Below are 26,004 nucleotides of genomic sequence, written 5' to 3'. Positions count from 1 at the left end.
TTTACCATAAACCTCCCTGTACAGCAACAGAGGGCTAAAAATAAAAAACTAAGTAAATAAAAATGACAAAATACAATATAAGGAGTAACATATGCTAATACATAAATGTATTTATATGTGTGTGTACATTTAAGACTTACACACACACACACACACACGTACACATGAAAAGGAAAACAATGCAAATTAAAAAAAATATATATTTAAAGTGCAAATACAAAGAGTAACTGAGAAAAACAAGAGAGAGAGAGAAAATAGCTCCTATGCATTATTCTTTTCCACATTTGCTTATGCACACAACCGCACGTTCATCCCAGAACACCTCAGACATTTTCCAGTTTTACTGCAGGATGTTTACTGGTGTGGGCCTGGCTTTGGTTCCTCGCTGCAGGCGTTTTAAAGCAGGACCTTGTAATTATCAGCCCATCACTACTGTTTGTTGCAGGAGATCTTTCCCTTTGTACCGGCACTTTTTCACATCAGGGTCCAATTGTCAGCCTCAGTAGTTGGAAAACTTCACTGCACACCATTCCTGCCTGTCATGCTGTCAAGCCAATAATAGCTTTTTGATGGTCCATAACATAAATGGAAATAGGTCAGCACGCTAAATACAGTACCGTCCTATATCAGCACGACATGGTCGTCTACAAGAGTCCCGATGAGAAAACAGATTTTATTTATGCGTTGCAGCTGTTTCAGGCTTCATAACTGCACTCTGATTCTGCACACTTGGATCAAATGTTCTGAATTGTAACATTTTTTTCTGTCTTGTTATTCCAGAGACTTTGGCTCGCTGTCTAAGGAGAATGTCTACGAGAACAACCGACTGGTGAGTCCAGTTTTCAGCTGTGTGTTTTGAGGTTTAACACTCGTATGATCTCATGTTGCATGATGCTTTATTTTGTGAGATGGTTTGGATCATTTCTTGTAAATTGCTTCTCAAAACCCATTTTTATAGACTTTTTTTAATAGACTCGCTGTCATGTGATGTTGTCCTTTTATTTATTTATTATTTTACTTATTTTATTCATGTTTTAATTGTTTTATTATGCTTTTGTTGGTTTAGGTGTTTTTATTAGTATTATATATATTAGTATATTGGCAATTTGTGTCCTGAATTTCGCGTTATTTGTCCTCTTGTTTTGATTCCTAACTCTACCCTAGTTTTGTCTCACTTGTGTTCAGTAAAGCTCGGTATACTCTGTGTAATTTTGGGCTGTCTCAGACGAAAGACAAACCATCGTGAAAGAAACGTGGCGATGTCTTTGGTCGTGGCTCTAAAGCGGTGGTCCTACATCGCACAGTGAGAGAGGTTCAAGGATGGCCGTGGTCATGGTTGTGCGATCAAGGACAGCCTGGGATAAAATTATGACAGTGTCAGAAATTTGGTATGACCATCACACTGTGTGACTGCTGTTACTATCTACGTCTACTAACCAACCAACAGAAATGCAGCATGAAATGATGCACTCATCAGTGCAACACTGCTAAATGGTAGTAGTCCACGTTGGCCTATTTTCCTCAGTCACGACTGCGTCCCCGTTCTTCTCCCTCTTCAGACTTTTCCAACATAAACTCCACTATAGCGAGGGCTCAATTTGCTTGTTAACATTTCGTTTTCACCATTATAGCGGCGTAGATGGATAACTCACGCCGATGACGTTTTGTTTTTGCGGATTGACGTCGATGGATGTAGGTCATAGCCTGCGATTCAGCAGGTGATGTCATCGTACAGTCTGCATACATCAAACTTGATGTCATACCCAAGTTTATTAAGATCCCTGTTGCAGAGTGTAGCTGCACTAAACTTATAAGACTGCAGAAACCTCAGTGTCTGCAGCAGGCTGTAAGGCTGTTTGGCTCTCTGTTGTTGTTGATGTTGTGTTGCCTCTCATGTGTGCTTTTGTGTTGCTTGTCAACCACTTAGTAAACTCTTTTTTTAATGGTGCTATATAAATAATGTCATTTACATTAGTATAATTACTCATGTGGCTTTGTTGCATTTATCACTGCGCGTGCTTCATTCAGCCATCAAATAATGAAGCCTTACGATTGCACGCAGTCATGGTGGGTGTAACTTCAGTGTGTTTGAGTGTCCATGTGGAGAGCAGGGTTACTTAGTCCTGATGGAAAAGAGCAAGAGGAAGCCAGAACATTCGGTGCCATAAAAAGTTCTCGACATAAGCCTTTGGAGAGACCATGTGAAGAGGATTTTAAGTGCAGAAGTGCTGAATTTGCAGCCTCTAAATCAGCGGATAGAGACCAGTGAATAACTTTTAAAATCACATTTCCCCTTGTTGGGTTTTTCCACATCGTCTGTAAGCCGACAGAACATTTAGGGATGAAATGGGTGTCTCCACATTTCCAGTCTGAGCTCAGCTTTGGCAGCGCCTTGCTGCTGTTTACATATTTTTTTATCCAACAGCTTTCAGGGAAAGTGAGGCGCTTGGTGGTAGCACCAGGAACAAATTCAGTGTGCTGACTGTCATTATAGATAAATCAAGTTATTCACTGTGTCTGAGGCCTGAGAGAGTAATCTGTGACTTTAAATGTGAAAAGTCGGATTTTACTATGAAGCAGCCAGATGTGAGCTGCTTAAAATCGTTCCTTAAACGGTCGTAGTATTACTCTTTTCATACAGGACGTATATACAGGGGTCGACTTCACAAGTGACCCATGTTTGACCCCTGATCATGTTTGACTTTTGTCACAGTTAATCTCTGTTTTCAGCAGTAATGTGTGTAAAACTACAGCCGCAGACGGGAATCTCTGAACGCTAACTGTAGAATCACACTGAAATACACACTGTGGGAAACAAATGAAGTTACTGTGAATTTCAGTATCACTTCCCTCCTCTTGCTGCCAATCTGTCACTCATCCATCTTTGTGCTCTCACTCGCTTTCATTTTTTATTCTAAATATATTCTTTTTTTTGGAAGATGAATCAGTTGTTGTTTGAACCTCGTTCGTATTAAACTGGGTGATGCGTTGAATTTATTTGCTTTTTTTGCATGATAATAATAAACTTTATTTTTGTTGCACCTTTCAAAACACAGTTACAAAGTGCGCCTTAACAACAGAACACTTAAAAAAAACATCAAAAGAGTGAAACTGTCTCATAGCCAAAACCTTAGCACAATACAACACAGAAAGACAAATTCTCAAAATAAAATGTCATAAAACAGATAAAAAGGCGGCTATAGAGGCGCTGCAACCTTCAAGTATAAATTTGGACCTTGGAACAAAAAAGAAAAACACATCTGAGGATCTCCGGGGGGCACTGAAAGGGAGAGAGCGCAATAAGAGATCCGATTAAAAACTCGGATGGAGGCCTCTCAGGGCTTTGAAAGTAATCAAAAATATTTCATAATCAATTCTAAATGCAGCAGTTAACAGGAACAAAAATATCTACATCGTGAAAATCAAGTTTTTGCAACATGCACATAATGGAAACATTAAAAACGTGTCTCCAAAGATCGCTGTCCTTACCTGCTGCATAGCTAATACAGTAATACAGAATGATTTAACTAAAGGAAAATAAAACATAGATAAAAACATACATCACATTAAAACTGAACCAAAAAGTCGTAAAACAGCCAAAACAAACAAAACTGAATAGACGTCATAAATCAACAAAAATAGAGAAAAAAGGGAATAGATAACATATGTAAAAAAAAAAAAAAAAGTACAATAATAATACACAATTAAACTGTATTGGAAAGCTTGGTTGTCTATAACACTGAACTGCAGGAGCCACACGCCGACAGCACCAGCTCACAATGAGGCGCTCTCCTCCAAAAGGAATCATTTAGGGTGCTGTGATAAGATCGATATATTTTCTCCATTTAGTGCGGCGCAGGTCGAGCCACTTTACCATCCCGTATGTCACCTCTTCATAGGCCACCACTACTTTTAACTGGGTAAACCACAGACTGGGATAACCCTGTTTTCAGATGTGCATGATGACCACAGCCCTGCAGGTGTTGCACATCTTTTATTTTTCTGTCTTTGAATAAATCAAGTCGTAAGTGCTCGAACAGTAAAAGAGAGTCTCAACCTCAGTAGAAACATCTATTTACCAAAGGATCAGCTCTGCATTAATTTGAGGTCTGGAGGAGGTTCAGGAGGGCAGGTCAGGTGACGCAGACCTGTGCTGCTGGTTTGGCGATCTTCACTGTGTCCCTCTGAAGGGCAAATGACTCACAGGATCATCCTGATTTTGACTAATTGCAAAGAGCCAGATATTCCAGTTTATAGTCAAACATGAAGGTTGTTTTGAACTAACAGCGCTCATTTGGACTGTAAATCATATTATATGCATCGCACTCAAAATAGCTTCATGTAAGATTGACTTTATTTTTTACTTTGGCCGCTACTTTTCATTTTTCTCTGAAAGAATTCATGCAGTGAATCAGTAAACTTGTAATTTCCAGAGTATTCACTCATTTTCAAGACATTTGCAGGAAATAATAATAATAATAATAACTTTATATATAGCACCTCTAAAAACAGCTGTTTACAAAGTGCTTTGACAGACAAAGAAAAGGCAGAGAACAATAAAATAAACACCAGCAAACATGCCAAACAGAGAAAAGGCTGAAAGAGTCAAACTAAGAGAAAGAAAAAATGTGTGTAGAAAAGATTACAGTAATAACAGGAATAAAAGCAGTAGGGCTGGCAGTTAAAGAACTGAACTGATCAATTTAAGATAATTAGAGAATAAAAGCAATAGAAGACAAAAAAAGAAGTAGAGTAAGAAGACAACATCACATCAGAGGGGATAAAACAAAGATAAGTAGATAAAAACAGATAAATAACAAATAAATGAACAAGTAAATATTTAAAACATTTAAAGATAAATGAATTTAAAAACAAAATCAAGAGCAGGACCATCAGAAAGCTAGAGAATGGATAAAAAGAGTGTGAGCAAAAAATAAATGAACAGATTAAGAGAGATTAAAGATGGATAAGTAAATAGTGATAAGATCACATAAAAATAAGTGATTTAAAAGATGTCACTGATTCTGCCGGCTTCATCTCCTCAGGCAGATCGTTCCAAAAGAGAACAAAGGCAGTTTGAAAAAAGAATAGTAAATGCTTTAAGCTTTAAATCTGGTATTATTTGGGTATTACACAGTGCCGTCCAATGCATTTTGGCTCATTCAGGTGTAGTTTCACCTTGCCCTTGTGTAGCATTTGTTGGCGGGATTATTTCGGTGTTGTGTGACTGCCAGCGACTGTATCCCTGTTGTTATGTAACCTCGCCCCCCTCTCATTTCTTTAGTGGAATTTTTCATCAGTCTGATGGTTATCCTCTAAGAACTAAACACTACGTTATCATCAGATGACGCTTGTTTTGGCAACAGAGTTAGATTATTCAGGGCATCAGGTATGTGCTGATGGTCAGCTGTGAGCTTTTTTTTTTGCTTACATGCAACAAAGACATTGTTCTGTTACTGAGCGTTAAATAGAGACACATAACTAGTTTTCTGTGAAAACCCAGATTAAGAGTTTAGTTTGAGTGAAACATTTTCATGGTATGCAGACATAAAACAAACAAACAAAAAACACACACTCTCTCAGCCACCGTTAGCCATGCAGACAGTTTTAGCTTTTATTTGCAGAGGTTTGAGATATCAGATTTTTCCTGCCACTGCAGTGCAGTAAGGTAAATTGAATTTTGTTTGTGCTGCTCGAAGCATTTAAAAGTAAGATCTGAAACCAGGGGCCGACCGATATTGGTTTGCAGGGCGGATACTGATTTTAGTAATTAATGAGACTCATGACCGATGTTTGGAAACGATATGCATTTACTATAAAAATGAAAATCTTTCTGTCAGAATGTAGAATTTTGAATATAACAAACACCAACACAAAACTTTGTTTAAATGCCTTTAGCAAATGTTTAATCAAAGCATTCAGCATCATACACAGCAAGTTCATGGCAACTTTTAAAAAGAAAAAAAAATCAAGTGAAAATTTAAATAAAAAATGAATAAACAAAAATAGCTTCCTGAGGTTTTATTGAATAAAAGTTCCTCCCATTCTGACACTTACTTTGAACTTTTTAATTAATACATTTCATCTGCGATGATTAAAACAAAATATCGATAAAGATAATTTGAAAAACACCAAATATCAGCCACAAGAATTGGCAAGGCCGAGTGTCATTCATACCAGCACCATTTAAAATGCAATTTGGTTATTTTAAAGTTGTGAAACAATATTTCAAATGGCTGTTACAAAATATGCAATAAATTATAAATTGTGCCCAATTTTGACTGTTTTCTGGGTGTTTTTTTTTTGTTTACTTTCAGACTAGTTGACAGAAGGGAAACCATTCGTTAGGAACAGCCCTAGTTTCCATTGCAGCTACTTTTGCTGTTGAAATAGTCCCAAACTGAGGATAATCAGACCAAAGTGCAACAGTCAGTTGAAAAATTCATAATATTAAAGTAGTAATCCAGGTCTGTTGAGCTGTCCTTCGTCTAGTTAGTTGATGTGTTTTAAGTGAACAGATGACAGCTGGAATAATCAGATCACAGTGTTTGGTTACAGTAATTACTATTGTTCTTTAATTATTATTTATTGTATTCATGCATGTAAACACACTGCTTGCTGTCTCTCAACTATTTACTAATCCGTCTCCCTCTTTTCCTCCTTTTCTTCATCTTTGCTTCTTCGCAGGCGTTTGAAGTGGCAGAGACACAGCTGGGGATTCCTGCCCTGTTGGACCCAGAAGACATGGTGTCCATGAAAGTGCCTGACCGGCTCAGCGTCATCACTTACGTCTCTCAGTACTACAACTTCTTCAACAACAAATCTCAAGGTGAGTACAGTAAATTCAGTCCGATTCACCCAAGCAGTGAAAAACTAAAAAAAAAAAAAAACCCAAAAAACTGTAATGGGTGGGAAAAAATGGTAGAAACCTCAGGAAGAGTGGGTGAGGAGCGATCCATCTTCCAGGATGGACTGTTGTGCAATAGATGTTGTAAATAACAATTAATTTTATGCCACTGATATAATAATAATAATGAACTTGTGATGAAGTTTAGCAAAGCTCTGCAGCTTTAATCTGGCTGCTGCGCCGTAGTCGGCTCCCAGGGACGGTAATCCTTGAAGCCGGGCGGTTTGCTGGTGGATTAACAAAGTGGAAGATGAAGTTGTTGGAAAGTAAAACTCCAAAGAATTCACAATTTGGCTCGTTGCCAGGGATTGGCAAGCTAACAACTATCAGCACTGTGTGTCCGTCATTCCAAAAGTGCCGCTGCAGGCTAAGCTTGGCAGTGTCGTCTTTGAAGTGTAGGCTCGGGTGGAGAGAAAAAAAAAGAGAGAATAACTCCACCCGAAGTCTTGGAATGGTTGAGAAACCCCAACTGTTTCTGGGCTCCGGCATTAGCTTCGGCATTAATCAACAGGGAATAATCGGAGATTTGGTTGGTGTGAGTCGGGGGAGGTGGGGGATGACAGACACCGTCAGAAGGTGAGGGAGACATTGTGCGCTTCAGGGCTTCATTGTTGATTAAGAGAGAGACCGTGCGCCATGGAGCTCCAGTGTAACCTGAGAGCGAGTCAGGTGTGCCTCCGAATGCTTGACAGCTGTGTGACACTGCAAAGTTTGTAAAGTTAAAAAAAACTCCGACAGTTATCAGTACAACAATCTGTGTCCAGGTAAGTGTCCTCATTTTATGGAAGATATTGAGACTCACCTGCTCTGTGCTACAGCTGCAGGATAGAGCTCTACTCGTGACACCAACACAGAAATGGATGGACTCAGTCAATAAACCTGTAAATAACTTTTGAGTTAAAGGATCATCTCTGTCACTGTGTGTTTGACAGGCACAGCAACAGCATCACAAACACTAAAATTACGTTTGTCCTCTGAAAAAAAAACAGAATACAATAAACAAATAGCCGAATATTTGGGTCCAGTCCGGCTAAAATGTTGGTGACATTCCTATATAAACGCACATTTTGCCCGAACAAAATGTGCAATAACAAGGTTAGCAAAATGATCGAGGTCATGTCCGTATATTGTGTGATAAGTCGATAATGTCATTATCATGACAGGCCTAGTCTGCACATCTTGAGACAGAAGAACTTGTTTAACTTAAGGTTGTTACAACAATTTATTTACATCATTACCTGTTTACCTCCTTTTCTGCAGCAAACCCGCCTTGCATGAAAAGGCTGAGCTCCGCCGGTCATAATGAGCCAGCCCAGAAAAGGCCCCCGACCCCTTTAGAAGAAAAAGTGGTTGAGTCTGAGGTAAGACTTGGCACCAGGAGAGACGAGTAGGAATTACCCTTTGCATTTCTTGATTATCTTTTTTTTTTTAAACTCTAGGCCACACATAATACGTAAAAACTGCATCACTAAACTACATTATTTCAGCATGACACTTTACTGCATGTTAACAAGATGTATGCTGTAGGTATTGTATTGTTTATGGTGTCCCTTTAACTCCTGGATAATCACACTGAAACCGCACACATTTTCTGGTTGTATATTGGTGTGTATCTGCAGCCTTGGATTATCTAAGTGTAATTCTGCATGTGCTATTTTTGGGGGTATTAAATCACCAGATCTGTACAATACAAATCCCATCCTGCCATTGCAGTACAGCAGTGTACATTGTCCACGTTAGTATTTTATAAGTACTACTTGCTCGTGTGGGCTTTGTGTTGCACAGCAGGGGAAAAGCTAAGCAACAGAGGTGGAGTAAGTCTATAAAGATAGCCTCTGTATCCTGTCTCTCTTTTCTTTCGCATGCCTTCAACTTCTTTCCTCCGTCGCTATACTCCCATGTACTGGCAACCTCCCTCTCAACTTCCACCCCCTCCCCCGCCTCCCCCCTTCTTCAGATGGAAATCCATTCCACTCCCTCCTCTTCCTGCTCTTCTTCCTCCTCACATCTGATCCCCCCTCCACTCTCTGGTCCTGAGCCTAGGCAGTAGGATGGGGGTGGGGGTGGGCTAGGAGGTGAAAGCAAAACAGTTAGGTCAGTCTTTTTTAACCATCTCTTGTACAAAAATTACTAACTGTAATTTTGTCCTAACACTGTGTGCCAAGTTTTGGAATGCGCTGCTGCTAACCCCCTTTTTTACTTAACACAAAAAACTAATTCAAAAATGCCTAAAAACAAAATATATATCCTAAATAACAATCATATCCAAAATATGTGACTCCCAGAGCCACTAACCCAAGCTGTTTGGATTTTTTTTTTTTACTAATAAAACTTTTATTATATTGATGTAAAAACTTCATATAAATCAAATGCTTTAAACTGAAAAAATAAATGCAGTAATGAACCACATGAACAATAGTAGTAGATGTAGATGTAACTAGCTCAACAAAATGAACAATCCACATCCTCAAATCCTGACTCCGTGTTTGATCTCCCCCCCCCCCCCCCCCTTTATCTCCCTCTTCCCCCCTTCCCCTGACGTCTCCCTCCTGTCCCCTCCCTGCAAATACAACGTCCCGGTCACTTGCACTAGCCGAGCCGGCCCGCGCAGACAGGTGTAGAAGCAATCAAGCGCAGCATGCTCAGCAGCACCTGCGCTGCCTGCCAGAGACACGTCCACCTGGTGCAGAGGTTTCTGGTGGACGGCAAGCTCTACCATCGCAACTGTTTCAGGTGAACACTGCAGACACGGTCACTGTCTTCCTGTGTGTTATACAGACTGTTAGCCAACAACACAATGAAAAAAGGTACTGTTTTGAGTTTCTGAAAGTGATAATCCTTAAGATTTTTATCCTGGTTGATTTGGTAACATCTGGTGGTAACAGCAAGCAAAATTTAATACTGCAGGTGTATCTATTGACAGAGAAGCTGGATACACTAACTTACAATGCTTGAACAAAGAAGTCAGACTATAACTGGCCATTTTCTATCATGCCATGAGCTTACCATGTTGTGCTCGTTCAACGGTGTAAATGTAAACCAGCAGCAGTAAGAAATGTTCATTTTTTATAGATTGTTTCCATGGGATGCATGGAAAGGACTTTGTTGTTCTACTTAGACTTCTGGTCCAGTCATTACTGCACAAAAACAGCATATAAAACACTGATCTTGAGTCTTCCTGAACTAAGCACATTATGGGAAATGGCGAAATTAGTTTAAGGACCTTGCTGCTAAATGGTAGGTCAATGGAAGTTTGTTCCCTTTGACAAGGTACAAACACGATGTCAGAAATTGAAGGATTCCTGCGAGAAACTCCAGGGTCTTTAGCACTCATATCATTACTGGTAAGTTTTGCAATTTTTTTGAGAATTGAAATGACAAGACAGACACACACATACAGATACCCCTGCCTTCCTCTGATGAGTGGCTAGAGCAAGCGAACAGTGTGGGCTAGCGATGCTTGACTTAAGCAAGCTTACATACGAGAAATGAGATGAGCGCCACACACCCTGGAGTTTCCTGACGGCTTCCAGATTTTTCGTTTGACCGCTGCAATCCTTGCTTTGCACTAGTTCGTTTCTTTAGGGAAGCGTTAGACTTTAATTTCTGACATCAAATTTGTACCATGCTGAAGGAAACAATCTACCAATGTGCAGGAAGTTCCTAAAACTAATTCCACCATTTCCCACAGTGGATATTTGACTTCAGGAGGACTACAGTTCTACAGTGGATTTAATTTCATGAAAATCTTAAGAATTATAACCTAAGGAGCAGAAATAAATTAACTGTTTCATTGTGTGTATATCAAACAAAGACAGATTACCTTGTGTATTATTTTTGACAGACTCCCTAATTTTTTTAGTCTTTTTGTATATTTATAAACAACAATCCTTTATTCTCACTTTCATTCTTGTCTCAGGTGCACAGAGTGTCACAGTACTTTGCTTCCTGGATCTTACAAATTAGGAAGCGACTCTGGGGCCTTGGTCTGTACACATCACCTCGCAAGGCACGCTTCAGCCAATCAGAACGGCCGGCCAGATCTTAGTAAGAAACCAGCGGTCGGTCTGTCTGCCAGGATTGGTCGCAGCACAATTCCTCACACCCCGCCCTCTGAGAGGGACCAGGCAAAGACTTCTTCTCCAGTAAACCAAACAAATGATACTGAGATGCCCGCCAATGACTCTGCCACAGTCGCTGCCGTTGCAGCAGATATAGCAGAATCTTTAGAAAAAACAAAAGAGATGGACGACAGTGGAGCGACGGAGGAGACGCCACATTCTTCTCCACCAAACCCTTTTGATGAAAGTGATGAAGAGGAGGAAGAGGTTGAGAAAGAGGAAGATGCTAAGACACCAGCTATTGTAACGACCAACGGTGACCTCCCTTCTACACCTGTCAGTCATCCTGAAGGTGTCAGTAGGCCTGTACCGGCACCGCGCCGAGTCTCTGAACCCACCCCTCCTCCTCGACCTGCCCCTCGGATCCGGTTACCCCGTACAGCAGATGCCCTTACAGGTGTGTGCTCAGTGCAGAATATAAATGATCACAGATAAACATTAAAACAGGATGTGCTGATTTTTATTCTCACATTTTTCTTGAAATCACAGGCGAACACCTGAAGCCTCCGACTCCTCCCAAACCTCGAGAAAGGTCACAGTCTCCTGGAAGGTAGCTGAATGTTTGTTGAATGCCTCTTTTTTGTCTGCTGCCACCATTTCATCAGCCTTAATCATGTCATCATAGTCCGTCTCAGTTCTGAATTACATCTCTTACATCATGTGGTTGTTTGCCCCTCCGTGCCTCCGTTTGGCTGTATTTTGTTGTCTTCCCTCTGTGACCCCTTCATCCCTGTCTGTGTATCTCACTGTCCAGCCTGTCCAGTGGCTCCCATAAACCCAAAGATCCACCTTGGCTCGCCCTGGTCCAATCAGAACCCAAGAAGAAGAAAGCCCCTCCCCCTCCCCCTGCCGGACTGGCAACCCCTCCCAACACAGGCTCTCTGTCCTCTCTCAAAGGGGAGGGCTCCAGACCCAGCACGCCCCCGCCGCCCTCCAACCCATTCGAGGATGATGACGATGAAAATGAGGAGGTAGCGGAGGTAGAAGAGGGCAGCGAAGGAAGTGCGATTCCACCCACAGTTGTGGCTAGTCACCCATGGTACAGCATCACTCAGGCGACTGAGGCGAAGACAGGTGCAGACACTCCTCCAAGTGGAGGAAGCTCGTCCCGCTCCGCCAGCCCTGGGAGCGCCAAGAGCAAGAAACGTCCAGCACCTCGTGCTCCACAGCCGCCTGCAGGTCACAAAGGTCAGTTTGATTAACATCGCATTTTACTGACATCGAACCCTTTGTTATTTGGGTTGAGTTGGACTATGAAGATTACATCCAGTTGCTGCTGATGGCATCATAAATTTCCTGCAGTGAATTTTTTGAATTTGCATCAGAGTCTTGTGTCTTTATGGCTCCCTACAAGGTCGGCCCATCCAGTGCAACAGTTTGATGCGGGATGTTAGGGGTTAACCATGTCTCTGTGAAGATGTGTGCAGAGCAGTCTCTGATCTGTTGCTGAGTGAGCCAAAATCACATCTTATCTACTGTATTCTCCTGTGACCGGACATTAGCCAGAAGAAGGCTTGGTAGAGGAACAGCTCTCGGTCCAAGTCGTTTCAGCCTCGCCCTGATGCCAGCTTTCCTCCCTCTCTTTCGTGTTTTGGTTTAGTTTCTCCCCTCTGGTCGCTGGCCGCTCAGCGTATGCTGTTGATGGCGATCCTCTTGCCAGCTGCTGCATTCAGTCCAAACCCCACACAGCTTTTTCCGATGTTGATAAGTGCTTCTTTATTGTAGAAAAGTCGTGCTTCAGCAGAAGTGGCAATGGAGTCGAAAAATTGTAAGCTTTAGCAAAAAAGGATTTTAGGAGCTACGAGCTGCTGCATCTACATGCACTGCCATCGTCATAGTAAAACTAAACTTTATTTAAACTGTGGCTTTATTGTCACATGTACATTGTACAGCGAAATTGTCCTCTTCAAGTAACCCATCCTTAATGGAGCAGTGAGCAGCTGCGTGCAGAGCTTGGTGATTCATATAATAATTCCTTAATATATTATTAGACTATCAGAGCCACTAGTCTGTGCTGTCCGCAATTTGCTGCCGAGCCTCAGCAACGTTAAAGAAATCAAATATCAGCAGTTATTCTCTCAAGAAAACAAAAAACTGAGCCAAAATAGCAGCATTTTGTATTTGAAGCAGACAAAAGAAATGTCATAACCGGTCGTAAACTTCAGTTTAGTTCAGCTCAGTTCGGTTTATTGTCATTCAAAACATGTTAAAAACATGAAGGAACAAAATTTGTTTCCCAGGTCCAGCAGCATACAGAATAAATAATTTTATACATAGCAGCAGTGAAGCAAAGTGCAGAGTTCAGACTGTAGGTGTAGAGTTCATGGATCTCACAGCCTCTGGGAAGAAGCTGCATTTTAGCTTTGTTTTCTTACTTTGAGGTTGCGCAGCCTTCCGCGTGAGGGGAGGGGCGTGAACATTTTGTGTGCCGCGTGGGTGGGGTCCTTCATGATACATGAAGCTCTGCTTCTGCACCTGCTGACATTAATGTCCTCCAAGGAAGGGAGGCTGCTGCTGATGATTGTTTGAGCGGATTTAACCACTCGCTGCAGCGCCTTCCTGTCGGCTACAGAGCAGTTCCCATGCCAGACAGTGATAAAACTTCTGTCAAACGCTGTGTTTCTATTTATCCTCTTGTTCACTTTGAAAGTCAAACTGTTGTAGAAGAGCTTGTTGATGAAGATGAAATGAGAAAGTATCAATACAAAACCTACTTCTTATATTTTTATTTTTTTTAGACTAAATAAGGTGGTAGCTGTCTGGAGGGAAATCGCCAGGGAGCTAAAAGTTTGTGGTACATGTCATCGTCAATAACGCCTGCTGGCTGTTGTCAATGTTGTATGCCATTTTGAGTAAATATCACAAAATAATGCGTTTTCTTCTTTCATTATACAGATGTTGGTGTTGAAATGAAACTATTGAGTTAACTAAGGATTTTTAAACCTGATTTCAGTTTATTGGATCAATTCAGCTTATTCCATGTAGATTCAAACATCCTCAAATTTAAAATGTCAGTTGGCTCTGCAGCACAGTTGAGCTGGAACAATGAGTTTGGAGTACAAAGGAGGGAGACAGAGAGAGTGGGATGTTGTAAACAGATGTTCATTGTTTTTGTTCTTTTCCCCATCCCCTCTCTACTCCAATCTGTCTCAACTACTTTATTTCATTTCTGCTCTTTTTTGCTCTTTGGTTTTTACTAAAACCCTTTTTTCCCTCTTCAGTTTTCTCTCACTCTCAGCCCTCCTCTTGCTCTCCCTCTCCAGCTCTCAGCACAGAGAGTCTGTCGTCTGGCTCAGACCACAGCTCCTCCCATCCCCCCTTGAGTGGCAGTGCCAGCAGCGACCAGGAACACGCCTTCACCAAAAGTGTCTCGGAGCCTTCCATCTGTTCGCCGTGCGACTCTACGTCGTCTCCTTCCTCCTCCTCGACCGAGCGTCTGCCTCACTCTTCCCTAAGCCCCTGCCCTTCTCCCATGCCATCGAATGCCAGCTCAGCTCCAGCTACCCCGCAGACGAGTCGCAGCGCTGCTCCGCCACGACCCCCGACGGCCCCCAGCCCGCTGGCCTCAGGAGCCACCCAATCACACAATAAGGTAACAGGTCAATCTCTAAATAAAGCAGTAGAAAGCAATAAACTTGGTGCAACCTCTAGCTCACCTGGTGGTGTGCACTTTCGCGTGTCTTTTGCCCAAGGTTTGATTCCCACCTGCTGCATTTCAATACCCCCCTCTCTTCCACGTTCATGTCTATCTACCTGTCCTGTCATTTAAAGCAAAAATGCAAAAATAATCTTGAAAATAAAGAAAGCAATAAAATTTGCACATTATATTGCAGCCATATGTTTTCTTATTTTAGCGGATCTGTAAGGAGAACCCGTTCAACAGGAAAGCTTCTCCCTCACCTGCTAAATCCAAATCCAAACCACCAAAAGGCCCTCGTCCTGCCAGACCCCCGGCCCCCGGCCACGGCTTCCCTCTTATCAAACGCAAGGTAGAGAATATATACTGCATGCTTTGCACAGAAAAAAATATAGAACGGATGAAGAAATATTCAAATGATGCATCTTGTTAAAATATCTGTCCAGGTGCAATCAGACCAGTACATCCCAGTAGAGGACATCCACGGGGAGATGGGTCAGCTGGAGAAGCAGCTGGATGAACTGGAGCAGAGGGGAGTGGAGCTGGAGAAGAAGCTGAGGGACAACCCTAACGGTAACACATCACACCTGTTAAATGTTGATAATCTGAAACTGTTCCCACATACAGTGCATAAAAGTTAGGCTCTCAATTAAAAATGCGACTAAAAGATCTGATCTGGCTTAAAAAGCTCACACAGCTATTATGCAGGATTACAAAGACGCTAATGATCAAATAGAAAAATCGCAGGAGGCAAGATCAGGGTTCCCGCGGATCCTTAAAAAGTCTTCTAAGGCATTTAAATTCATAATCTAAAAATAAGACCTTGATGGATGTTAAAATGAAAAAAAAAATGTTTGATTAATATAATTGGTGACATTATTATTATTATTATTATTATTATTATTATTGTTTTTTTTTAAATATATAAAACGTACCAAATTCCTTTTCTATTAATGTCAACAAAAAGTCATATTTAATGTAACGATAGATATGAGGGCAACGTTATCCCTAATAAAAGTAACTGATTGAGGTACATATTTTCTTTTTCTTCAGTTTTTTGTAAACTTGGTCTTAAATTACAAAAAAAAAGTCATAAATCTTGCATGCTTTAAACTTTAGGAACCCTGGGCAAGAAATACAACAAATATGTCTGCGTTCTTCATGTGTGTTTTCAGATGAGGACGAGGAGCGGCTGTTGGTGGACTGGTTCACTCTGATTCATGAGAAACACCTTTTAGTACGACGCGAAGCTGAGCTGGTTTACACGTAGGTATCAGACTGCAGCGAGGACCAAATGTTAGGATCATAAGCCTGAAATGCCGGTCTGTCAAAGTTTCTTCTTCGCATCGTTATGAGGTAAAAGATGGTAAAAGGTTTCAGGAATACTTAAAGGGAAGAGGAGATTCCTGAAGTTGTATTCAGCAAGAGCTGTATTCATTGTTTCAGTGATTCTTTATACAACAATCAGTGATTTTAGCCAGGAAGTACATGACAAGAAGGAAATTAAGTACTCAAGTCATCGGTGATAGATAGATAAATAGATACATAGATACATGGATAGATATGTAGATAGGTAGGTACATAGGTAGATAGATAGTTAAAAAGAGCAGTGCACTATGTGAACAGTAAAATGAATGTGATATATTTATCTACAAGTTGAGATGCATTATAAAAAAATCACATTCATATACTTTTTCGTGCCATTTTGCAACATCATAACTCGGGAACAGAAGGTGAGGCAAGTTTATTTACACAACACATTTCAGCAACTAGGACTTTTAAATGCTATTCATTTTTGACAGGACACTGAATCAGACACTGATCTTGGGTGTCCACCCTAAAGCTGTGGTGATTGTATAGATCCTCTGTGCTGCTTGTTTGAAAATGTGTGTGAAGGTTTCATGTTTTGCCTAAAAAAAAAGCTTAATGCCTTAACTTCAGTCTTCATTTCATAAATCAGAGTCAGAAATACTTTTTTGACCCCCAGGGGATAATTATGGTTCGTAACATTTGCTCTGATGCCAGCATAGAGAATTATAGCAAGCAGAAATAAGTACCAACACCAGTGTGTAAAAATATTAAATAAAAAACAGAAATACAGTAAGAGTAAACAATTGGCATAGTTTATAAATATTTCGATATTTAAAATAAAGTATGTAAATATGACCCGACCCCGGATAAGCGGAAGAAAATGGATGGATGGATGGATGGATATGTAAATATGCTCAGTATGTAAGTGTGAAAGCATTAATGTAAAATGCAGAAATAGACAATCAGCACTAATCTGTGAAAATTTTACTTATAATAGGATAATGTGCTGAGTGTGTAAAGTGTGTAAAATATAAAAACTATAAAAGGGTGCCTTATGCTACAATGCTATGTATTAGTATGTAAGTTCAAAGATATAAAAACATAAATAGGTGTGCAAAGCTATAATGTCAATAGAGGTTGTAAATTTGGTTTTATTCATGTTCATTATATTTTCATATAAAGACTTCACAGAAAGAAGTATAGCAGTAAATAGATAACCTGTATGTAACGAACTGTCTAAATGTTGCCTCCTGCAGAGCAAAGCAGCAGAACCTGGAGGAGAGGCAAGCAGATGTGGAGTACGAGCTGAGGTGTCTTCTCAACAAACCAGGTGTGTTTGGCTTTTCCATGTTTGGAGAACTTCTGTAAGAATGCATGTTTTCCTGCATGTTTGTGTTTAATGCTCATGCCGTCATTTTTACTGCCGCCCTGACTTTACGTGTATAAATGCACAGGGATTAAGCTCTCAGTCATTCCTCTGTAAAAAATGTATCTAAGCAAAGACTGCTTACTTGAAATTATTCACTGGAATCGACATGTCAATATAATGATGACTTCCATTTTGCCCCCCAAAAATACACTCAAAACCGTAATACTGGTTGGTGGACGCATACAATTGTGAAGCAGTAAATTCTGTTTTTTATTGACATGAAATTAATTCTTTCGGTTTAACTGTCATACACTGTTTGGGCACACAGTCTGCCTTTCTGCTGATCATCTTCCGAGACAGGATGTTTGATGAAATAATATGTGCATATGTGTTTATACATAGTGATGCTCTAAAGTTGCACAAGTGTTATTTTTTTTAAAAAAAAAAAAAGTTCGAACACCTGCAAAGTGGAAGTGCCCTATGTGAATTTGCATTGCATACTGATATAATTGAAACAACCTAAATTAAAGAATTCATTGACGTCCTCCCTCAGAGAAAGACTGGACAGAGGAGGACAAGAGTCGGGAGCAGGAGCTAATGGCTGAGCTGGTTACCATCATCGAACAGCGCAACCAAATTGTCAACAACATGGATCAGGACAGGCAGAGGTAATCAATGACTGGCAGTTAAAGCTTTTGGTATTTCTCAACCTGGGCCATGTTTTCCCATGTTTTGTGTATAAGTGACTAATGGGAATAACATTTTTTTTTGTTATTGGTTCAGTATTAAGTGGTGAAACAGACGGCAAACACACAGACCTCCATAAGCACATCCGCCATAAGATCCCCATTAGCACATCCACGCAAGAGATTGCGGCACATAACTAGAAATCATGTCATCTCACCAGCGAAAATTGGTCTTCTTCATGTTTTATTTCCCATGAAGTAACAAATGGATTCCAGGACAACGGTATAAAGTGTGTAAAGTTTTAAAAGTCAATAGAGGCTCTATATAATACTCTAATTTTCAAACTTTGCAAATAATAGATAGATATATCTTAAATGGAGAAGTTAGTTACTTTGGATCTTAAAAATGTGTAATTATCTTGGATTTTAAAATAAAGTCAATATAAAGTTACTTAAATCTTCACCAGTTACATTGTTTACAATACTTTGATCAAATAAAATTATAAATATTTTTCTTATATACAATGTGAATAGGCTATGCCTAACTGGAAAACCCTGACTGTATATATTAAAAGACAGAAAGAAAAAAAAAACACTTTAAACAAACAAAACGGTTTATTCAAATGACAATAGGATTCAGGTTTATACACCCATGATGCTAACATCTTTGTATTCTTCTTTGTATATGACGCTTACTTGCCAACGGCAGCACCTTGTTTTCGTTGAACAACAATTCCAACAACAACAATAATAAAGAAAAAAAATTAACAAAACTCAAAAAAACTTGCTCGGAATACTCTTAAAATTTACTCACTTATAACACTCTATCTCCCGCTACTGTCTCCACTCCAACTTCTGCTGCATAGATCACGTTGTTTCCTTTCAACTGCGACTCTTCTGCATGCTCATGCGGAAATGCCTCTTGCACATGTAGACCTAGTATGTCATTAAAAGTCATAGTGTATGTCATGAAAAACTTACAAAATAACATATCATGAAATTGTTAATCAAAAAAGTCAAATCATAATGTGTCATAAAAATGTGGTGAAAAAAGTAAGACTTAAGTGTCATAAAAACTTGATAAAACGTCATAGTAAGTCATAAAAAAGTCAAAGTATATTTTGTCATGAAAAGTCAGTTTAGTGTGTCATAAAAAGTGATTGTAAAGTATGCCATCCATAAAATCATAGCGAAAGTGGAAAAAAAGACCAAAAACGTCATAATTTAGCATGTCGAAAAAATCGCAAAAAATGCCATAGTATAATATTTCAAAAAATGTCTAATTTAGACCAAAAAAGCCTGATAACAACATATGATAACTTGTAGAGACGCGTCATAGTATACAGAGTGGGGAAAAAAAAGGCCAAAAACTGTATAATTTAGCATGTTGAAAAAATCGCAAAAATTACTTATGTCGAAAAATGGCAAATTTTGACATATCCAAAAAATGCTTGAAAACAACCTATCATTGGATTTGAAGTGGAAAAAAAGACCAAAAACATTAACAAATAACATGCCGACAAAATGGTGAAAAACGTCAAGTTTTGACATGCTAAAAAGACAGATAATAGTGACATATTGTAACTTTTTGAGACATGTCATAGTACACAAAGTGGTAAAAAAAAGGCAAAAAATGTAGTAATTAAGCATGTCCAAAAATTGCCAAAAACACAATACGAAAGTATGTCGAAAAATGTTGAATTTTGATGTATTCAAAGAATACCTGAAGACAAAATATTATAACTTGCAGAGGCGCATCATAGTATAAAAAGAAGTCAAATTTTGACATGTCTTAAAAACGGCTTGAAATGACATATTATAACTTGTAGAAATGCATTTTAGTGTGGAAAGTGGAAATACAAGCCAAGAAATGCCAAAAATGTCGTAGTTTAGGATGTCAAAAAAATGGCCAAACATGCCATAGGACCACAAAACAGCATTAAATACCGCAAAGAAACTTTATTACATAGAATGTTTAAAAAATGGCCAAAACCACCATTAAATAGCATGTTGAAAAAATGACCCAAAAAGCAAGGCTATAGTATGGCAAAAATGTCAAAAAATGACATGTCCCAAAAACATCTAAAAACTGATTAAAACTGCGTTATATAACGTGACGAAACGTGCCATATCATACAAAGTTGCAAAAATAGTTAAAAACACCATCATTTGGAATGTCGAAAAAATGACCATAAAAGCAAGGCTATAGTATGGCAATAATGTCAAAAAATGACATGTCCCAAAAACATCTAAGAACTGATTAAAACTGTGTTAAATTGAGTGCCGAAACACGCCGTAATATAGAAAGTTGCAAAAACGGTTAAAACCACCATAATTTGGCATGTCGAAAAAATGACCGAAAAAGCAAGGCTATAGTATTGCAAAAATGTAAAAAATGACATGTCCCAAAAACAGCTGAAAATAGTTTTAAACCACATTAAATTGAGTGTCGAAACACGCCGTAGCATAAAAAAGGTGCAACAACGGCCAAAAACACCATAATCTTGCACGTCGAAAAAATGAACAAAAAAGCAAGGCTATAGTATGGCAAAAATGTCAAAAAATGACATGTCGCAAAAACAGCTGAAAATAGCTTTAAATCTCATTAAATAGCGTACCGAAATGCGCCATAGCAAATACAGTTGCAAAAACAGCCAAAAACACCATAATTTTGCATGTCGAAAAAATGACCCAAAAAGCAAGGCTATAGTATGGCAAAAATGTCAAAGAAATGACATGTCCCAAAAACATCTAAAAACTGCCAAAATGTGCCATATCATAGAAAGTTGCAAAAACGGTTAAAAACACCATAATTTGGCATGTCGAAAAATGACCCAAAAGGCACGAGTTCGACTTACTGCCGGCAATGTGGACCAAGCTCTTGCACCGGTCATACAGGGAACGGACAGCCCGTATCAGGGAGTCCGAAACCCCATATTCCCGGAGAACCCCCCACAGGACTCCCCGAGGGACACGGTGGAATGCCTTCTCCAAGTCCACAAAGCACATGTGGACTGGTTGGGCAAACTCCCAAGCACCCTCAAGGATCCTGCCAAGGGTCCAGAGCTGGTCCACAGTTCCACGACCGGGGCGAAAACCGCATTGCTCCTCCTGAATCCGGGGTTCGACTATCCGGCGGACCCTCCTCTCTAGTACCCCCGAATAGACCTTACCGGGGAGGCTGAGGAGTGTGATCCCCCTGTAGTTGGAACACACCCTCCGGTCCCCCTTCTTGAAAAGAGGGACCACCACCCCAGTCTGCCAGTCCAAGGGCACTGCCCCCGATGTCCACGCAATGTTGCAGAGTCGTGTCAGCCACGACAGCCTCGTCCACCCCCGGGGCCCTGCCACCGAGGAGCTTTTTGACCACCTCGGTAACCTCAGCCCCAGAGATAGAGGAGCCCACCCCCGGGTCCCCAGGCCCTGCTTCCCCAACGGAAGGCGTGTCGGTGGGATTGAGGAGGTCTTCGAAGTATTCCTTCCACCGATCCACAACGTCCCGAGTCGAGGGCAGCAGCGCCCCGTCGCCACCATACACAGTGTTGACGGAGTACTGTTTCCCCCTCCTGAGACGCCGGATGGTGGTCCAGAACCTCTTCGAAGCCGTCCAGAAGTCGTTTTCCATGGCCTCGCCGAACTCCTCCCATGCCTGGGTTTTCGCCTCGGCGACCGCCGCAGCCGCACTCCACTTGGCCTGTCGGTACCTGTCTGCTGCCTCCGGAGTCCCACAGGCCAAGAAGGCCCGATAGGACTCCTTCTTCAGCTTGACGGCACCCCTTACCGCCGGTGTCCACCAGCGGGTTCGGGTGTTGCCGCCCCGACAGGCACCAACCACCTTACGGCCACAGCACCGGTCGGCCGCCTCAGCAATGGAGGCACGGAACACGGCCCACTCAGACTCAATGTCCCCAGCCTCCCCCGGGACATGGTCGAAGCTCTTCTGGAGGTGGGAGTTGAAGCTCCTTCTGACGGGAGACTCTGCCAGACGTTCCCAGCAGACCCTCACTATGCGTTTGGGTCTGCCAGGTCTGACCGGCGTCCTCCCCCACCATCGGAGCCAACTCACCACTAGGTGGTGATCGGTTGACAGCTCCGCCCCTCTCTTCACCTGAGTGTCCAAGACATACGGCCGCAAGTCGATCATTGAACTGCGGCCTAGGGTGTCCTGATGCCAAGTGCGCATATGGACACCCTTATGCTTGAACATGGTGTTCGTTATGGACAATCTGTGGCGAGCACAGAAGTCCAATAACAAAACACCACTCAGGTTCAGATCGGGGGGGCCATTCCTCCCGATCACGCCCCTCCAGGTCTCACTGTCGTTGCCAACGTGAGCGTTGAAGTCCCCCAGCAGAACGAGGGAGTCCCCAGAAGGAGCACTCTCCAGCACCCCCTCTAAGGACTCCAAAAAGGGTGGATACTCTGAACTGCTGTTTGGACCATAGGCACAAACAACAGTCAGGATCCGTCCCCCAACCCGAAGGCGGAGGGAGGCTACCCTCTCATTAAATAGCTTACCGAAATGTGCCATAGCAAATACAGTTGCAAAAACGGCCAAAAACACCATAATTTTGCATGTCGAAAAAATGACCCAAAAGGCAAGGCTATAGTATGGCAAAAATGTGAAAAAATGACATGTCCCAAAAACATCTAAAAACTGATTAAAACTGTGTTAAATGGCGTGCCGAAACGTGCCATATCATAGAAAGTTGCAAAAATAGTTAAAAACACCATAATTTGGTATGTCGAAAAAATGACCAAAAAAGCAAGGCTATAGTATGGCAAAAATGTCAAAAAATGACATGTCCCAAAAACAGCTGAAAATAGCTTTAAATCTCATTAAATAGCGCGCCGAGACACGCCATAGCATAGAAAGTTGCAAAAACGTCCAAAAACACTATAATTTGGCCTGTTGAAAAAAAATGAACAAAAAAGCAAGGCTATAGTATGGAAAAAATGTCAAAAAATGACATGTCCCAAAAACATCTAAAAACTGATTAAAACTGTGTTAAATGGCATGACGAAACGTGCCATATCATAGAAAGTTGCAAAAACGGTTAAAAACACCATAATTTGGCATGTCGAAAAAATGACCCAAAAGGCAAGGCTATAGTATGGCAAAAATGTCAAAAAAGACATGTCCCAAAAACAGTTGAAAATAGTTTTAAACCACATTAAATCAAGGTACAAAAGCTACCGTAGCATAGAAAATTGCAAAAACGGTTAAAAACACCATGATTTGGCATGTCGAAAAAATGACCAAAAAAGCAAGGCTATAGTATGGCAAAAATGTGAAAAAAATGACATCTCCCAAAAACATCTAAAAACTCTTTAAAACTGTGTTAAATGGTGTGCCGAAACATGCCATAGCATAGAAAATTGCAAAAACAGTTAAAAACACCATAATTTGGCATGTCGAAAAAATGACCCAAAAAGCAGGGCTATAGTATGGCAAAAATGTCAAAAAATGACATGTCCCAAAAACAGCTGAAAATAGCTTTAAATCTCATTAAATAGCATGCCGAGACACGCCATAGCATAGAAAGTTGCAAAAATGGGCAAAAACACCATAATTTGGCCTGTCGAAAAAATGAACAAAAAAGCAAGGCTATAGTATGGCAAAAATGTCAAAAAATGACATGTTCCAAAAACATCTAAAAACTGATTAAAACTGTGTTAAATAGCGTGCTGAAACGCCCCATAGCATAGAAAGTAGCAAAAACGGTTAAAAACACCATGATTTGGCATGTCAAAAAAAAAGACCCAAAAAGCAAGGCTATAGTATGGCAAAAATGTCAAAAAATGACATGTTCCAAAAACATCTAATAACTGATTAAAACTGTGTTAAATAGCGTGCTGAAACGCCCCATAGCATAGAAAGTTGCAAAAACAGCCAAAAACACCATAATTTGGCATGTCAAAAAAAATGACCCAAAAAGCAAGGCTATAGTATGGCAAAAATGTCAAAAAAGACATGTCCCAAAAACAGTTGAAAATAGTTTTAAACCACATTAAATCGCGTGCCAAAACGTGCCATAACATAGAAAGTTGCAAAAACGACCAAAAACACAATAATAATGCATGTCGAAAAAATGACCAAAAAAGCAAGGCTATAGTATGGCAAAAATGTCAAAAAATGACATGTCCCAAAAACATCTAAAAACTGATTAAAACTGTGTTAAATAGCGTGCTGAAACGCCCCATAGCATAGAAAGTTGCAAAAACGGTTAAAAACACCATAATTTGGCATGTCGAAAAAAATTACCCAAAAAGCAAGGCTATAGTATGGCAAAAATGTCAAAAAAGACATGTCCCAAAAACAGTTGAAAATAGTTTTAAACCACATTAAATTGCGTGCCTAAACGCGCCTTAGCATAGAAAGTTGCAAAAACGACCAAAAAACACCATAATAATGCATGTCGAAAAAATGGCCTAAAAAGCAAGGCTATAGTATGGCAAAAATGTCAAAAATGACATGTCCCAAAAACATCTAAAAACTGATTAAAACTGTGTTAAATAGCGTGCCGGAACGCGCCATAGCATAGAAAGTTGCAAAAACAGCCAAAAACACCATAATTTGGCATGTCGAAAAAAATGACAAATAAAGCAAGGCTATAGTATGGCAAAAATGTCAAAAAATGACATCCCAAAAACAGTTGAAAATAGTTTTAAACCACATTAAATTGAGTGCCGAAACACGCCGTAGCATAGAAAGTTGCAAAAACGACCAAAAACACAATAATAATGCATGTCGAAAAAATGACCAAAAAAGCAAGGCTATAGTTTGGCAAAAATGTCAAAAAATGACATGTCCCAAAAACATCTAAAAACTGATTAAAACTGTGTTAAATAGCGTGCTGAAACGCCCCATAGCATAGAAAGTTGCAAAAACGGTTAAAAACACCATAATTTGGCATGTCGAAAAAAATGACCCAAAAAGCAAGGCTATAGTATGGCAAAAATGTCAAAAAAGACATGTCCCAAAAACAGTTGAAAATAGTTTTAAACCACATTAAATTGCGTGCCTAAACGCATATAGCATAGAAAATTGCAAAAACGGCCAAAAACACCATAATAATGCATGTCGAAAAAATGACCAAAAAAGCAAGGCTGTAGTATGGCAAAAATGTCAAAAATGACATGTCCCAAAAACATCTAAAAAGGGATTAAAACTCTGTTAAATAGCGTGCCAAAACGCGCCGTAGCATAGAAAGTTGCAAAAACGACCAAAAAACACCATAATAATGCATGTCGAAAAAATGGCCTAAAAAGCAAGGCTATAGTATGGCAAAAATGTCAAAAATGACATGTCCCAAAAACATCTAAAAACTGATTAAAACTGTGTTAAATAGCGTGCCGGAACGCGCCATAGCATAGAAAGTTGCAAAAACAGCCAAAAACACCATAATTTGGCATGTCGAAAAAAATGACAAATAAAGCAAGGCTATAGTATGGCAAAAATGTCAAAAAATGACATCCCAAAAACAGTTGAAAATAGTTTTAAACCACATTAAATTGAGTGCCGAAACACGCCGTAGCATAGAAAGTTGCAAAAACGACCAAAAACACAATAATAATGCATGTCGAAAAAATGACCAAAAAAGCAAGGCTATAGTATGGCAAAAATGTCAAAAAATGACATGTTCCAAAAACATCTAATAACTGATTAAAACTGTGTTAAATAGCGTGCTGAAACGCCCCATAGCATAGAAAGTTGCAAAAACGGTTAAAAACACCATAATTTGGCATGTCGAAAAAAATGACCCAAAAAGCAAGGCTATAGTATGGCAAAAATGTCAAAAAAGACATGTCCCAAAAACAGTTGAAAATAGTTTTAAACCACATTAAATTGCGTGCCTAAACGCGCCTTAGCATAGAAAATTGCAAAAACGGCCAAAAACACCATAATAATGCATGTCGAAAAAATGACCAAAAAAGCAAGGCTGTAGTATGGCAAAAATGTCAAAAATGAC

General features: G+C 40.1%; 1 protein-coding gene across 3 annotated transcripts in view; it reads left to right on the top strand.

Moving 5' to 3' along the window:
* The window catches only part of micall1a (MICAL-like 1a), a 49,941-nt gene that overhangs the window by 6,000 nt on the left and 17,937 nt on the right, over positions 1-26,004 (top strand). The window contains exons 2-14 of one of the 3 annotated variants that reach the window (XM_042485048.2): positions 781-829; positions 6,688-6,829; positions 8,168-8,268; positions 9,501-9,640; positions 10,827-11,425; positions 11,518-11,578; positions 11,783-12,216; positions 14,292-14,620; positions 14,883-15,017; positions 15,112-15,238; positions 15,841-15,931; positions 17,233-17,306; positions 17,899-18,013. In XM_042485048.2, coding sequence (XP_042340982.2) covers positions 781-829; positions 6,688-6,829; positions 8,168-8,268; positions 9,501-9,640; positions 10,827-11,425; positions 11,518-11,578; positions 11,783-12,216; positions 14,292-14,620; positions 14,883-15,017; positions 15,112-15,238; positions 15,841-15,931; positions 17,233-17,306; positions 17,899-18,013 — 2,397 coding nt within the window. Of the gene's footprint in view, positions 1-780; positions 830-6,687; positions 6,830-8,167; positions 8,269-8,977; positions 9,002-9,500; positions 9,641-10,826; positions 11,426-11,517; positions 11,579-11,782; positions 12,217-14,249; positions 14,621-14,882; positions 15,018-15,111; positions 15,239-15,840; positions 15,932-17,232; positions 17,307-17,898; positions 18,014-26,004 lie in introns of those variants that run through there. The other 2 variants (XM_042485047.2, XM_088073886.1) reach the window with 2 other exon arrangements.

Source organism: Plectropomus leopardus, chromosome 3 (genome assembly GCF_026936395.1).
Source record: "Plectropomus leopardus strain MGB_pleo_1.0 chromosome 3, ASM2693639v1, whole genome shotgun sequence".
NCBI classification, from domain to species: Eukaryota; Metazoa; Chordata; class Actinopteri; order Perciformes; family Serranidae; genus Plectropomus; species Plectropomus leopardus.
Note: the sequence above shows the minus strand (reverse complement) of the source record. Positions and strands in the feature narration are given on the sequence as shown.